Genomic DNA, 16,262 nt, shown 5'->3' on the forward strand with positions numbered 1-16,262 from the left:
CATGTATAGGACTACCCGTTGTTGTCTTTCGAGTACTTTATGAAATGTATAAGTGTACAGCCATGCGAAAATGGCTTGTAGAAGTGGAGTATGGCATTAGACCATTCGTATTTATGAATGTATAGATGGTTTCATGATGTAACTATGTGGGAATGGAAGTGTTGAGCAAATGATCAGCCACTAGAATGGCTAAGTATGATCATATGTGGGCTTATGTATGACAAGGCCCTAGTTGGTCCATGAAACCCCAAATTAGGTAAGGTTCACTTTGAAAACAGAAGCTGATAGCAGCAGTGGTGTGGATTGGAAAAATCACAAGAATTCGTAGGAGTGGAATTAAATAGTGAATAAATTATGTAATCGAACCTTGATGAATCTACTTTCATATGGAAGTAACGAAACAATTATAGGAACAGTACAGAAAGAGATATTCGGGTTCTTGTGGAACAGGGCCAGAACAGTTTCTGGATTCACTGTTCCGCCTTTGGAAATTCACTATAAATTGACCAGAGATAATTAGGGGTCATACCATATATGTATGGATTCCTCTCTGAGTCTAGTTTCCATAGAAACAAACGGCATCAGTATTGAAGCTCTGTGCAGAGAGATATCCCAGTCGTAATGGGAAAAGGTCAGTGTAGTCGACCCCTGTAACATGGGAGACTTTGACTAATAAACTGTACTAATTGGCCCGACCAAAAATTCTAGAAAAAAATCCATAGGTGGGGACATGAGTCTAGTTTCAGGGAAAAATCACAAAACTGATTTTGAGTTGTGAAACTCAAGATATGATTTTGAAGCGACTAGTACTCAGACTGGGTAGTGTCTGGAAAAATTTTTCAAAGTTTGTTAACATCTCGTGTCCGACTCCGGTGTCGGTCTCGGGTTCGGAGTGTTACACAAACTATCTAAGTGCAAGCCAAAGTTGGTGCAAGCCAAAGTGACGGGTAGTCAAAATGCAAGCCAAAAGTGGGTGTAAGCCAAAGTGGTGGATAGTCCAAGTTCAAGCCAAAGTGGCAGACAGTCCAAGTGCAAGCCAAAATGATGGACAGTCCAAGTGTAAGACACTCCATAGCAAGAGGAAGTATGTGCAAGAAGAAACAGGGCTAGGCAAGATGTATTTGAAGGAAAGTTGCAAACTAAGGTTGTGAAAGAGGAAAAGAGTCCATGTGAAGAACAAATCTGACACAAAAGATTGGGATAGTGAAGTGTTCAAGTTAGATTTGTTTGAGAATGAGGCCAAAGTTGAAAATGAATTGTTTGAGCAGGGTCAACTTGAAACAAAACATATTGGGACTGCCAAGCTAAAAAAAAATTGATGAATGATTGGTATTTGCAATATCAAGGCCAATGAGGAGTGCTGAAAAATGGCCAACATGCTGCTATGATGATTTTGTTGAGTGCATACAACTTGTATGCATGCTACATCAATTGTGCATGGTGTAGTAACATATTTTCTATTTTAGTTGCAATGTAATTTAATTTGGTTGAAAATGGACAAGTTTTATGACAACTTGATGTGTTTATGTAGGTAAAAGACTTGTTTAGTTGACTTGTTTTCGTGTACAAGCAATGTTTTACAACTTACTAGGCTGGTTAGTGCTAGTAGTTGTGTTTGGTAGAGAAGGTTGTCTATAAACGATATGTATTACTTTGTTTATGGTAATTAAAATAAGTTTTTCATTCTTTGCTACACGTTTGTGAGCAAGTAAAATGTTTCATGCATCTTGCTACTTTGTTCTTTGTCCTGTTTTCTACTTTTATTGTTGATAAAATGCCAACAATGGTAGAGCTGGAGGAAAAGGCAAAGCAACAGCTCTGGTGGAGGAAGCGGTGGTTCAAACACAAGCAACAACAACCTTGAAGGTAAGGTTAACGTGTATTATAAATACATGGTGTTTAAGTAAAGATAATATATAGTTTGAGTCTGCCGAGTAAAATATTATTGTTATTACTGTTGTTAAATTTCTAGGCTTGCAATTGTTATTAAAGAAACTACAATGTAAAATTTTATTTTTTTATACAAACTTTAGTGTAAAATTCTATATTTTAAATTTATTATATATTTTTAAATATTTATGTATTTTTTTTAGAATTAGGACCAAATTAAGATAATTTTGTAATGTTGAAGGTTAATTTCTTAAAATTATGACTAAGTCGACATAATAAGTAAAAGTTGAAGGATAAATTTGTTATTATACCAATTTTTTAACCAACCCTAGTTGGATGATCATTTTGAAACTTTTAAAAGTTTGGCCACCAAAATAGAAACTTAAGCTAGTTGAGTGACCTACAATCTAGTTTACCATTTTTAAAATATTTATAGTCTATGAATTATGTTTTTTTTAAGGATCTGTGACTTTTCTTCCAATAATATATCTCCAAAATTTTAACTTAACCTTTTTAAATTTTGTCATGTCATTATTATTAGAGTTAATTGCACCAAACATCTCCAAACAATGGCCCTTATTCTAAAATAGTCTTCAAACTCAAAATATTGTAAATTACATTTTCAAATTATCAATATTATATCAATAATGTTCTTCTATTGCTAAAGTTATTAAATGAGACGTTAAATCTTATGAGACATAATTTAAAATAAAAAATTTAAAAAAATAAATATTGTAAAAATATTGATTTCGAGATTTTCGAAGCTATTGCAAAAACTATCATTCATTTTATCTTTTACTTTATTTTTAATTTTTAATTTTAAAAATTATAGAATAACATTTTACTTTTCTTTAAAAATATCATTTTAAATTAATAGTGTGAATAATAAAAGGAGGAGATAAAAAGTTTAAAATATTTTAAAGTTGCATGGAAAAAGAATTCCTACGTTAGCGAAAAGGCTTATGTCTGACGTGTGCTTTGTGTTATTAGAAAAGTCAAAGGTCGAGAAAGTCTAAGGTGGGTCACACATATCACACGCCATGCACATGTTTCCCTTTTTCGAGGCTAAAATACCAAAATACTATCACATTTCTTGTTAAATTTACCACTCAATCAACGATACTCTAAAACGAAGAAAGGACATATTAGAAATTTTCATCACATAATATCACCAAATCTGAAAAAGTACAAATGAGGGAAAAAAAAATTCGAGTAATATTTGGCCATAAAATGTATATATTCATTCCCTCTAAACCAGGCGGTTAAGCCTCACAATCCAACGTAATTGTAAATCTTTCTTGGCAGCCATGAAATCGGTTCTAAAATCCCTTGCAAACTCAATCTTCCTTGTTCTTTTCATCATCTTTTCATCTTCTACTCCACTTGTATTAGCTCAATGTGAAGCAGAGACCAAGACTAATGGATGCCATAACTACAGAGAATCCATGAAGCTAAAAATCATTGCCATTTTCGCAATTTTACTATCCAGCATGATTGGCGTGTGTCTACCATTGTTTTCTCGTCAGGTTCCGTCACTTAAACCCGACAGGGACTTGTTCACCATTGTCAAGGCATTCGCCTCCGGTGTTATTCTAGCGACTGGGTACATGCACGTGCTACCGGATTCTTTCAACGACCTTATGTCTGGGTGTTTGCCTGAAAACCCATGGAGGAAGTTCCCTTTCACAACCTTCGTCGCAATGCTGTCGGCTGTGTTGACCCTTATGGTGGATTCATTTGCAATGAGTGTATACAAGAAACGTTGCGGTAAAGCTTTAATGGCGGAGGCTAACAATGGTGGTGGATTGGAAAATACGAACGTTGTACCAATAGATAATTTTGAGCACGGCAATAGCCATTCACTTGAGATGAATGACGACGTATCATCACAATTGTTAAGGCATCGAGTTATTGCTCAGGTATATATACATGTTGAATCCTCAAATTCGATGGTTTTGCTTTTCAAGTCTTTACATTATATATTTCCAAAATGTAGGTATTAGAGTTGGGAATTGTAGTTCATTCAGTGGTGATTGGTCTTGCAATGGGAGCCTCTGGCAATCAATGCACCATTCGATCACTCATTGCTGCCCTTTGCTTCCATCAAATGTTTGAGGGGATGGGACTTGGTGGATGCATACTGCAGGTAACCCCCAACATTGCACTATTTTCTCATTCAAACACCCATTTAGTGTACAATATTGATTAACATTATGTTGATATGTGCAGGCTGAATATGAGATAAAAATGAAAGCAATCATGGTATTCTTCTTTTCAGCCACAACGCCACTTGGAATAGTTCTTGGAATTGGTTTGTCTAAGGTTTACAGTGAGACGAGTCCAACTTCACTTATTGTGTTGGGACTACTTAATGCTTGCTCAGCAGGGTTGCTGAATTACATGGCACTGGTCGATCTCCTTGCAGCTGATTTTCTGGGCCCTAAGCTTCAAACAAATATGAAGCTCCAGGCTTGGTCATATGTCGCAGTTTTACTTGGTGCTGGATTTATGTCTTTGATGGCAAAATGGGCTTAGTCATACATGTCTTTTTGTAGTTTTTTAATCTTTTTTTTTTTTTTTGCTTCAACAGATGAGTTTATAGTGAATCAACACTTATTCAGTCAATTATAAAATTTAGGCAAAGAATTTAGGCAACAAGGCTTGAACATTGATCTTTAAGATCGTTTACTCCATATTGCAGGGCTCATTACAAAAGTATATATATCAGAAAAGTATGCAAACTTCAATTTTGTGTCAATATCATTATAATTTAAACTGTTTAATGTTACATCAGATGTAGATGTCTTTAAGCCAATGCTTATAGCCACAAAGTCTCTTTGGTGCAAGCTATAAGGACAGAGTTATGCTATAAATAAACAAATAAATGTTGTATAAAACCCTTCTCCTCAAAGACAAAACGATAGCGACAGCCTGCTTTCGGTAGATGGAAGATTTTCTATTTCCTCCATTTATCATCTCTGGTTTGCTTATCTTCCTTGTTGCCCTATGTTGGTTAAGCTAAGCAAATAGCTTGAAATCTTTAAGTAGCACTTTCATCCCTCCAGTTATATATGCAATTTTATTGAACCATCATACCATGCCAATTCACTGCACATTAATTGACTAGTACCTAACAGGATTAATTTACAGCTTACTAGAATCATCCACAAGACTTTGAGGGATTAATTGGGGGTTAAAAAACAGTCTCAAATATCAAAAAGGCTTCTACTGTTTCTGATTTTTGTCCAGAAGTTTCAAATGCATTAATAGTTAAAGGTGATCATAGGATGAGCAAGTGACTGACATTAATAGTGACCACATATCAAAAGAAATATAAAGAAAGAAGGAAGAGCAGAATTATTGAAAAAGTTTGATCATGTGGCTATACTATATATATTTCAATGTGCAAGAAAGGAGATATATGCGGCAAATAATTTTGTCCTATTCAAATAAAAAAAAATGGGGAGGCCACAATAGACCAAAGTGTCCCCTCATGCAATAAAAGGCTTTTTGTGAGTGGCTTTGGTATGGTATACCCTGTGAATGAGCACTTATTTGCCTCCACACTCTTTTATAGGCCGTATGAGGATTTAGGTATATCGCAGAAGTGAGGTTAATTTTAATGAGACTAATGATACAATGAAACAATATCTTTGTACAGTATGCGAAATGTGTGTGCATGAGATTAAAATATACAATGAAACAATATCTTTGTACGGTATGCTATTATGTATGTACAAGCAAGGTCATAAATGGGAAATCATAGTTGGATATAACTTTTACTTTTCATGTATGTATCTATACATAAAACCATGGTTTAGTTTAACCCTACTAGAGTTATATAGTCAGTCAAGTGTTTGAAACATGAGTTAGTCCCACGAGGCAATTTACTTGTTTATGGAGACACCAAAATTTTGAAGTTGACATGCTTGCTCCACTTTTTTGGTTAGGTTCAAAAGTGATGATGATGGTATGTAAAGCACCGCACATCTTCACAAAGCAGGTAAGAGCATATTTGCTTATGTATTTTGTCATTAGGGAATTGGATGATTAATGGCTTAATGCGTGGGGCTAATGAGACTCGTGGCTTAGGATACTTGAAGAATCCATTTAATCAATCCCATAGGAAATTTCAAATAATATAATTTATATGTTACAGATGGTTGCATTCGTTTTCAGGGATATGGTATGAGATCATTAAGCAAGCTAGGGACCTAACAGAGTTACTAGAAAGAAGTTAGGTCTTTCCAGTGGATTGATTAATACTCTGATTGATGGTGATTAATCACTGTGGCTCGTCGATTGGTTGTGAATTTGGAAAACACTGTTACTTAAGTGATTGTACTAGGAAGAATATGATGGAGACAGTACCAATACTTACATGAAAAGAAAATATCCAATCATTGATGAATGCTTCCTGTAGGAACCTTTGGAGCTATCAAAAAAATTCCACATAAACCACTATTAAACCAGAGTCAGAAGGATAATGAGAATGTAGTACTGATATACATATATATATTATTGCGAAGATCACTAGTTAAACTAAAAGTTTAGTTCTTTAAAGCACCTAAAAACTTTGTAGTATCCACATTGTTAGTGGATTAAGACTTTAACCAAGTTAAGGTCAGCGCAGAAAAACAACCATGCGAGTCAGTAATATTCTAATGCCACCATCCACCATTATTAAACAAACAAAATATTTGTCATTGACAACAAGGCAATGTGTAGGTTTTGAAAAATATCAGTAAAGGGAAAAAAAAAACTGATGAAACTGAAACTTGTTTTTTAATAAGGAACGATGGTGATGAGCTTATCTTGTTTGAACCAATAACTGCCAAATGTGAGGACCACAAGAAAGAAATCAAAAGGAAAAAAAAGAAAAGAAAAAGGTAGGGTTGTTTAAGTGGGGGGAAGTGGAGACAATGGACATTTGGTACTGGTAATGGTAGCAAAGTTTTGCAGTATGGTACCCTTGTGTGGTCACAGAATTTCCAAGAGACCCCCCCTAACATTACTATAAGTAACCAATTGTTGCGGGCAATAAAATTTTTAGAGACTGTACTAAAAACAATGCATACCTCAACTTTTTTACCCCCCCCCCATATGCATGAATAGCGATGATTGTTTACCATTATGAAAGTACAAATGCAAACACTCCTGTTGTTAGAAAAATTGTATTTTTATGGGAACTTTAAGGCATATTCTCAATAGGTAAAGGTGGAGAGTTGAATCATAAAATTATGATTTCATATTCTACTTCATAAGACCTTTACAATAATATATTATATGATCAAAATGATTGAGTGGTGAATAAGAAATTGATGCTCTAGGTAAGCTACTTGGAAATATTGTTGAGGAAAAATAAAAGCTTAGATCCCATATTGGTTAAATACCAAAGCGTTGAATAGGTTTATATATGTGAACCCTCTTAAAAAATAATTGAATAATTAAATTTGTAATTTTGCCTCGCGTGTAGAGGATACAGGTCTAAACTTGATAGGCCTCAACTTTTCGTAAAATCTCGATTTTCCTTTATTTTAACTTTCTATTTGATTTTTGTCCAACACCTGTTACAATTTCTATGATTCAATTCCTTTTGATGAAGATTTTCCCAAGATAATACTTACTTCATAAAACTTCCTAGCAGTGAAACATGGTACTTATCTTACAACAAGACTTTGCTAGGAGCACTGCAAAATATGTTCTTACTAACATATGTAACCTATTAATCCTTAGTTTCATCATGAATTTGGATACAAATGTGTTAATGGATATAGCCACATATCTGCAGATACAGGCACAAGTGAGCAATGGAGAGAGGGTAGAGAGAGAGAGAGAGTTGATATATTGGGGTTGAATTGACGGGTTGTGCAATTGGATGCAAGAAAGGTGCAGCAGGCACCTAAGGTCACTAGTATAAAGGACCCACTTGAGCACAATTTTGTGTTTCAATTCAAATGTTGCTCTCTTAGATGATGCTTGGCATCAAATAGATTAGGTGTTAATCCAGTCCCCCTCCGTACTTAGCACTGCTTTCGCATTTGTAGTTCCCCTTTTGGCCCTTTTCCTTCTGCATACTAGTTATGCCTATAGCAACATAACTAGGCTAGGCATGTATGGGGGTAAAGAACAGCCATTAGTGATCCCCATTTATTCTTTTACTTTTCAAACCTCTTTTTTTTTGTTCTTTGTTGTTTTCTTTAATTGGTAGGACCCCAGAAAACTTAGCTTATCCTCCAATTTGCCAATGATAATCAAATTTATCGAAGAAACAGTTCCAATTTTAGGCAATACATAGGATTAATGTATGCTTTGATTCTGAAAGGTATTCAGCTTTTTCTATCGACGTTGTCCTTCTCTTCATCCATCTCATCACCTTAAAAACTATATACTTTAGGCATCATAAGCTTCAACTATAAGGCATGGACAGAGCTGTGAAGGGTTAAAATTATTGGCTGATCAAGTCTTTTCCACACATACCCGTACACATAAACAAATGCATTCTACGAAAAGGACAATTCTGAATTATACATAAGGACAGTATTCTACCAGTTGAACGGGGTTTGTAACAGACCGATATTACCAACATTGATGAACAGCGCAAAGTTCATCTTGTATCACACAGTATAGTCAAATTAGCAGTGATTTTTTTTTGGGGGGGGTGTATAATCAGTGATACATGTTAAGTTGCTCATATTCTGCACCTGAAATCATGGATGAATAGTCAATTTGGCATTCAACTTCCACAAATAGCATATATTATGGTACCCACACGCTATCAAGTCATGGGAATGGCCTATCCCAGCTTTGTGTATTTTGTTTTTTCCCCCCCACAGGACTTACCATCTGTCAATCATGTCGGGTTCAACTCCCTATTTTGGCATCTTTAGTAGTCTTTCAGGTGTTGCTCAAAAAGTTTGGCATTCATTCATCCTTTTCATATATTATGCATGAAAGGCTTTGATCTGCTTCCAAATTTCCCAGTCATATTCACAGATTTTGGCACTCTCCTTTCAAACAACGGAATAAAGCAACCTCTCTTGTTCTTCATCTACTGGTCTGGCTAACAGGCCAACAATATCATAATTTATGAAACTATATCATAGTATTCGTAGCAGCCTCCAAAATAACATGTTCAAAACAGGTGGGGCATACTTTGCTGCATTGGACAGCAGGAAAGCCTAGGTAGGAAGGGAATAAGGCATCAACAAATATTCTAGGATTAGAACATAGGAATATTAAAGCTACATCCTGTAGCTTTTAATATAATATTTTCTCATCATTTTGCATTCATGCACAGACAATAAGTTTAATAATAAATTAACAGATATAAAGAGTAGTGCAGAATATTTTTTACCTAACCTTTCTTTATATGTTTAGTATTGAAACTTGTTCTCTTTGTTGCTCCCCAACGCCTATCTAGTAACTTTTATATTTATTTGGCAGCCCAGAATAGATGTTTTAGTGGGGAATCACCTAATAAGCCTTTGTAGAGTTATTATTTAAGACATAGTGTTGCACTCCATTAACAAATAGCAGAAAAAACAATGCGTTTGCAAGTTGCTGCTTCTGAGATTTGCCTTGACTTTTTCGATTTAAATCTTACCTCTCCCTTATCATGTTTGCAAGTGGGCCTCACGGGGATATAGATTAGCTGCAATTTTCCTAGTTCAGGTATAAATTAATAATATTCTTTTAGAAAGCACTTATAGATGTTAAACGAGTCAACGTAATGAAAGAATAACAAAACAGATGGATAACCTGTTAAAGAGGGAGTCAACTACTTCCATACTAGATTGCAGTATTAATGTTCTATAGAAAGCAATTTAAGGCAAATGTTTTTTTTTTTCACTACGGGCTTAGCGGCGTTTTTAGCAGCATTTTATCAAAAAACGCCGTAAAAATTATAAAACACGGAGCAATAGCGGCGTTTTATTAAAAACGCCGCTAAAAACAGAGCAATAGCGGCGCTTTTGGTAAAACGCCGCTAAAAACCAGAGCATTAGAAACTAAAGCATTAGTGGCGCTTTTGGCAAAACGCTGTTAAAAGTCATATCATCCTTAAAACTCTAAACCCAAAAAATAATAAACACTAATCTATAACCCCTAAAACACTAAACCCCTAAATCCTAGAAACACCTAAACACTAAACTATAACTCCTAAAACCCTAAACTCCAAAAAATATCATATGGATGTTAATGTGTATATACATAGATATTAATGTAAAAGCTTATGTTCGTAATAAATTATGGAATTAAAACTGAATGGGGTTTGAAACGATAACAAATACAATTAAAGAATTTCAATTTGAAAGAGTGTAGCTTAAAACTGAATGGGGTTCGAAAGGGAAGAAAAAGGTCTAAACCTTTGAAACATGAACTACAATTGAACAACATTGGTGTGTTGGCATACAAATTAGACGACATGTTTGATGGTATTAGGATGTCACCCAACTGTTGACTGAGTCTTAGCAATTAACATTCAACGCCAATTGTGAATTGTGAATTTATTTAAATTTTCATTTATGGATGTAATTTAATTATGATTTTAGGGTTGTTTTAGCAAAAAATAATAACTAATATTATTATCTAAACATGAATTATCATCAAATTAACTCTAAAACTCGAATTAAATACTAAAAAATATCAAACTCGGGTACCAAATTATACATTAAACCAAAAGAAAATATAAATTATTATTTTGGTTTTTATCTTTTCAAATAAGTAAAAAGGAAATTAATAGCTTCGACTTTAATACTATATTCAAATCGAGCAAAAGTGACAAAAAAAGTCAACATTTTTTTTATAAAATCTAACACTAAAAAACAAAAATTTAAATTAGTATTTTAGGCTTTGTCTGCAGAGGAAATTCATATATTCAGCATTATATCATCAAAAGAATTTATAAAAATAGTAATAATAAATATTTTATAAAATCATTTGACTAATAATTTTCACCAGATAAAACAAGGGATTTTAAGCAAAATAAATAAAATGATTTTTTGTGGCGTTTTTTTGAAAAACATCACAAAAGAGAAGCACTTGGAACAAAACTACGCCGTTTTCCTCTACTAAAAACCTATTTTTTTTCTCCTAAACCACAACCCCGAAATCCCTTATTAATTTTATCCCCAAATTTTACCCATTGGAACGTCTAAAATTTCCCCCTAAAATCGATATCCCCAAAACATATCTAATTTTTCCCCCAAATCGAAAATCCCCAAATCAAAATCCTTCCACCATTTCCGTGTCGCCATACTGATCCCTAATCCTCAGCATCTATCTCAATGCATTTCTTGCTTCTCTAAATCTCCATCTCTAAATCTCCATCTCTAAATCTCTATCTCTTTGATTTTCGCCGAAATCTAGTAAGTCTAAGTTCAAATCTGTTTTAGAAACTTCTATTTTTTGTATCTGTTTTAAAAATGCATTTCTTGCATTTTTTGTATCTGTTTTAGAAAATATAAATTGAAGAGTAAAATTCTTGAGCTTTCCCTCGCATCAGTGATTCACATGAGAGCTATGGCGAGTGAGCAAGGCATGAGTAGTTGGACCGATCTTCTCCACTCATCCACCAAGCTTCTTGAGCAAGCTGCTCCTTCTGCTCAGTTTCCTCCTCTTCAGGTCTTGTTACTCTCTCTCTCTCTCTCTCTCTCAATATCAATTTACACAATGCTCGAGTTTGTAATGAATCGAGACAAACGTTGTTAAAGAAAAGGGGAAAGTGATTAGGTTTTTGTGAATTTTTTTTTGCTTTTGCTTTTGCTTCTGGTTATGCTATGTTTGGATGCCTAGAAAATGAGGGAAAGGAGGTAGTTTAGGAGATATTGAAATGCGGAAACCCTTCTATGGTTCATATATTTCTTGAGGCTGAAAATTTCTGGAAATTTCTCATGCCTCGTTCAAAGTTGTGTTTTTTTAAGTGAGATTGTTCAAGGGAGTAGAGAACAGAAGGCTCTGCTGAACTGTAGTCCAGTAGTAATATCTGGTTTATCTCTCCGCTTTAATGTAATGATTGAGGAAGTTTTAGTAATAGGCAAATGAACCACTGCATTTTCATGTATTTCTAAGCTCTAATTGTATTAATGTTTGCTTCTGAAGGTTAATTCAGCTAATGCTTTGTTATAGTGCTGCTAAATTAAATTATAGTATGAAAAATCAAGAATCTTTAACTTAAAATGTCTATTAATGTTTTAGATGAGAAATTTAGCTAAATGGAGGCCATGTCTTTGTCAAGTTCTGTTAATTCCTTTAACTAGTAAACTGATTGGATTAGAAGTGACTTAATATTGTTTTCCACTAAATAATCAGTCATTAATGGGGATTCATTTTCTTTAACTTCAGCAGAAAATTGGTTTTTAGAGATCTATTATGGAGGGTAAGAAATGGCTTATGTAGACAATTTAACCAACAATAAATTAGGAACACGACACAATGAAATGATGTAGTGGTTTTATGAAATTTAACCATGAACTTTTATTCATCCATTATTTTGTATTATAATGAGAATAACTAATAAATACTTTTCCTTAGGTCATCTCCTTTTGAATGTTTCTGTTGGAGACATGGACTATGATACCCATAATGTTCATCATATTTATCTATATTTCCGTTAATATTTATTATCAATTCATATTATGGATATTAGTTGTTACTACGATGATATTAAGTGAATGTACCATCTCCTTGATAATGTCAATAAATTATAGTAACATTCATCAATATATCGGTAATTCAAGTTAATGTTTGATGTTAGTAGCTTAGAGTTAAAAACCTTGGTTGGAGGGTTATCTATTTGTTGATCCAAGCAAATTGAAAAATGTTTAAAATTTTTGTTTGTTTGTTTTCAGTGATTGAATCTTCAGTTGGTATGTATCTCAGCTGAGATTATTATTTAAAAAAGGAAATTTCAGTGATATAGATCCCATACATGAGGTTTTCACTGACAATCTGCTTACAATAATTTTATTCAGAGAAACTTAGATCAGTTAGAAGCACTATCAAAGAAGCTCAAGGCAAAAACCTTAAGAACTGAGGCTCCTTCTCAATCCATTGCTGCCACAAGGTAACTTTATACTTTATAATTTTAATTCATTACTCTTGTGATTCTTGTATTCACAGTCTGTTAAAACAGACAGAATGTTAGCTAAGAAAGTAAGAGGAAGTTGTTAGCTTGGAACATTGTTTAGGTTGCAAACTTGGCTTTAAGCAACAATTTGAAGGGTTATCTTTTGTTTATTTCTCCCAGATTATTTATTTACCATGCGGAATATATAAAAATGGTCTCTGTTGTGTTTTAAGGCTACTTGCATGGGAGGGAATTAACGCTGAACAGCTTACACGCGATATGAAGTCTTTTGAATTGAAGGTAAGTATTATTTTCCACATTTTCATTTATGGTAGCTCAGCTTTTGAGGCTTCTAGCTCAAGAACCCCCTAAACCTACCATAAAATTTGTTACTTGTTTTTCTTTGGCATATAAGGCTATTTAATAGATATTTTGAGGGGAATGGATATTGATAACGATATGTCAAGATAAAGACATTTTCCCCCTTCCCTCAAACTTTATCTGCTATGATTAAATGATATTTGATTTCAGCTTTTGTATTTTTACTGTTTAAATGCTACTTTTGTCCTAAAACGCATGTGTATGGTCAACTTTAGAGAGCTTTGCTATTGATTGCTTCACAATCTTGCTTCAAGGTCCCTCTCCCCCTTTTCATAGTTTTCTCTTTACTGCAATCTCACAAACCATGTTTTCCTCTCCTTGATCATCTTTCTGCAAGACAACATTTGAGGATGTTTTCCCTACTGAAGCAACAAGCGTTGAGGAGTATCTGCAGCAGGTACTGTTTGCTCTATGGAATACTTTTAATATAAGTTCGATGGATAATGACTAATGGCTCATTTCCGCTGGCTAATCACATTCTTTTAGGTTAGAGCATGTATTCAGATCCAATTGCTATTTACTAACTGGTTGTTGCATAATGTGTGAATTATAGCAATTTGGCTGTTCAACACACTGTGAAATAAAATAAAGGGCATTTGTAGTTAAACTACTTGCACATTTGAATGTTCTTTTGCATACCAAATTGATTCTTCTTCAAACCTATGCCACAAGGAGGTGTGCTTCATGACTAAGGTTTTAACCCAGTTACTGATTCACTCTCCTTTAATCCACTAACCAGATAAAAATGAGACTTTTTACTTACAAGCTATGTCATAGGCCCCACTCTATTTCTTGTTTGTATGTGTGTATTTGTTTATTTCTGATATTATCTGAGATGGCTTGTAATCTCTATTATACATTTTGTTCCTCTTAAATTTTGGTGCATTGCAAATAACTTAGAATCAGTGAACCTAAAATTTAACAAATCGATGACAACTAAGTTTGTAGGTTTTCTGCTTTTACACGTTTGATTGGTGGTGTCTAATGCCTTGCAGGAAGATTGGCAAAAGGAAAAACGGGATTTCTTACAGAGTTTGAGCAGAATTTCAACATTACCTAAGACAAACATGATTGATAAAAGCAGTGGTGGTATTCGTTCGGGTCAAATGGTTCCCATGGCTTCTAGTTCTCATGTTTCTTCTGGTCCTTCTGCCAGTGGGCTTCTACCTTTAGCTGACAAGCCAGTTGTTGAGAAAAAGTGTCGGTATATGCGGAAGTTGTTAGAAATCTAAACAATGCAAGACAACAAGGCTTGCCATTTAAAGTAAGGATGATTTTTCCCTTTCAAGTTATAAAAATTGGTTGAGCAATTTTCCAAAATCATGATAACTGAAATATCCTCTTGCAATTTGTTTAATAGTTTCTTGAATGATAATATGCTATATTTGTATGTGCATGCTTGTCTTATTGTCTTATATGGCTATTCTACATTCCAGTTAAGTATTTGCTCAAACCTTCTGCCCAGTGAATTTGTTTGGTCTCTAGCATATTATTATTTACTCAACCTTTGATTTTTATATGGCTGATGTATTCATCTTCATTTAAAACATTAAGCAGCAAATACTACTAATATTAAATTATTCAAAGATGAGAAACCTTGCTAGAAACTAGTATTTCATGAACTATACGAATTGTGACTGATGGTTTGTTCTATCTGGTTGCAGGCCTATGCCATCAGCGCTTGTGGTAATTTTTCGGTTCTAGGGACAGCAGGGGGTTGGATTGAGAGATTCAATCTCCAATCTGGAATAAGTCAAGGTAGTTATGTGGACGACATTCCCTTTGATTCTTTGGCATTTTCTTCCATTTTTGTTACTTTGAATTTGGTATGAGCTTTTTGTTTTTCTTTCTTTCCATCAATGTAAATGTGCTTAAAATTTATCTAAAAATTCTCATCGACATAAATTTTCATAAATTGTATTATCTCTCTGTTGCTGGTAGATTGCCCATTTATTTAAACATAATATTTAAATTCTAAATTTAAATTCATCAATTTTTATATTTAGTTTTAAAGTTAAAATTTTAATAGAAAATTTAATTTAATTAATATTTTTTATTTATCCTTAAAAGTATATAGTTTAAAGTTTCAAAAATAAAATATAATATATAAAATAAATATTATTTAATAAAAATATATTTTTTTAAGGTTATATTTTTTAGCGGCGTTTGTGGGAAAAGCGTCGCTAAAGGTCCTGGTCTTTAGCGGCGTTTGTGAAAAAAGCGCCGCTAAAGGTCATGGTCGCCGCAAAATTTTGTGGCGTCGGCTATAGTGACGTTTTTTGCGGCGCTTGTGAAAATGCCGCTAATAGTTTTAGCGGCGCTTTCTCTTGTAGTGTTTCCAATGGAAGAAAAGAAAACAAGAAATAAATTTAGCAATCAAATCTAATTTGCTATTTCATTACTGGTCTACATCTTTTTGTTTGTAACAACATATAATATCGTATGTAGTATCAATATGTGAGTAATAATAATAATGCAATACAATGCAGTAGCAGTAGCAGTAACACAACAGAATACCTGTGATCGGACAGAGTTAAAAATTAGGAGAAAAATTTTGTTAAGGCCTGTATAAACAGTTTCCTTAAGACAGATTCGACCTCTCCTCGGTGCTTTGAGTAACGTTGAACATTTGTCTCCTAGGATACAACAACAAGCGATCACAATAGTAACACAACAACAATGATTAATCGAACACAATCTTGTCTTTCTCTATCACTAGGAGGAATGAATTTAGAAGGAATTTTTGATATTGATAGTTTTTGATAATGTGTTTTGGAAGTCTCTTAACTTGGATCTATATAGAGGAAAGGAAATGAATGAAGAGATTTAGACCGATTTATGAAGAGTTTCGTTGAAAAGTTAATAGATATAAGTGAACAGACCCAATGAATGAGAATATGCAATATTAAACCAAAAACAATGA

The 16,262-nt window shown here is 33.8% G+C and overlaps 2 protein-coding genes across 3 annotated transcripts; both read left to right on the forward strand.

Moving 5' to 3' along the window:
- Positions 1–3,161: 3,161 nt before the first annotated feature.
- LOC107888198 (zinc transporter 7) lies at positions 3,162–4,696 on the forward strand. Its single transcript, XM_016812312.2, has 3 exons — positions 3,162–3,809; positions 3,887–4,036; positions 4,120–4,696. The coding sequence occupies exons 1-3, from the start codon at positions 3,198–3,200 to the stop codon at positions 4,423–4,425; spliced, it is 1,068 nt and encodes a 355-aa protein (XP_016667801.1). The 5' UTR covers positions 3,162–3,197; the 3' UTR covers positions 4,426–4,696.
- A 6,265-nt stretch (positions 4,697–10,961) lies between these two features.
- LOC107887401 (nuclear pore complex protein NUP93A) lies at positions 10,962–15,279 on the forward strand. Of its 2 annotated transcripts, none has more exons than XM_016811633.2 (7): positions 10,962–11,258; positions 11,396–11,514; positions 12,864–12,955; positions 13,192–13,258; positions 13,677–13,736; positions 14,335–14,603; positions 15,004–15,279. In XM_016811633.2, coding segments are annotated over exons 1-6 (576 nt in total). In that variant the 5' UTR covers positions 10,962–11,257; the 3' UTR covers positions 14,572–14,603; positions 15,004–15,279. The 2 variants fall into 2 exon arrangements, with proteins under 2 accessions (XP_016667122.1, XP_016667123.1); XM_016811634.2 differs by having other exon boundaries at positions 11,004–11,258; positions 11,349–11,514.
- The last annotated feature ends 983 nt before the right edge of the window (positions 15,280–16,262 follow it).

Source organism: Gossypium hirsutum, chromosome A03 (genome assembly GCF_007990345.1).
Source record: "Gossypium hirsutum isolate 1008001.06 chromosome A03, Gossypium_hirsutum_v2.1, whole genome shotgun sequence".
Lineage (NCBI taxonomy): Eukaryota > Viridiplantae > Streptophyta > Magnoliopsida > Malvales > Malvaceae > Gossypium > Gossypium hirsutum.

Coding starts and splice junctions, on each gene's coding strand:
- LOC107888198 (XM_016812312.2), top strand. CDS start 3,198: ATGAAATCGGTTCTAAAATCCCTTGCAAACTCAATCTTCCTTGTTCTT. Junction 3,810..3,886: donor GGCATCGAGTTATTGCTCAG/GTATATATACAT, acceptor TCCAAAATGTAG/GTATTAGAGTTGGGAATTGT. Junction 4,037..4,119: donor TTGGTGGATGCATACTGCAG/GTAACCCCCAAC, acceptor TGATATGTGCAG/GCTGAATATGAGATAAAAAT.
- LOC107887401 (XM_016811633.2), top strand. Junction 12,956..13,191: donor CAATCCATTGCTGCCACAAG/GTAACTTTATAC, acceptor TTGTGTTTTAAG/GCTACTTGCATGGGAGGGAA. Junction 13,737..14,334: donor TTGAGGAGTATCTGCAGCAG/GTACTGTTTGCT, acceptor AATGCCTTGCAG/GAAGATTGGCAAAAGGAAAA.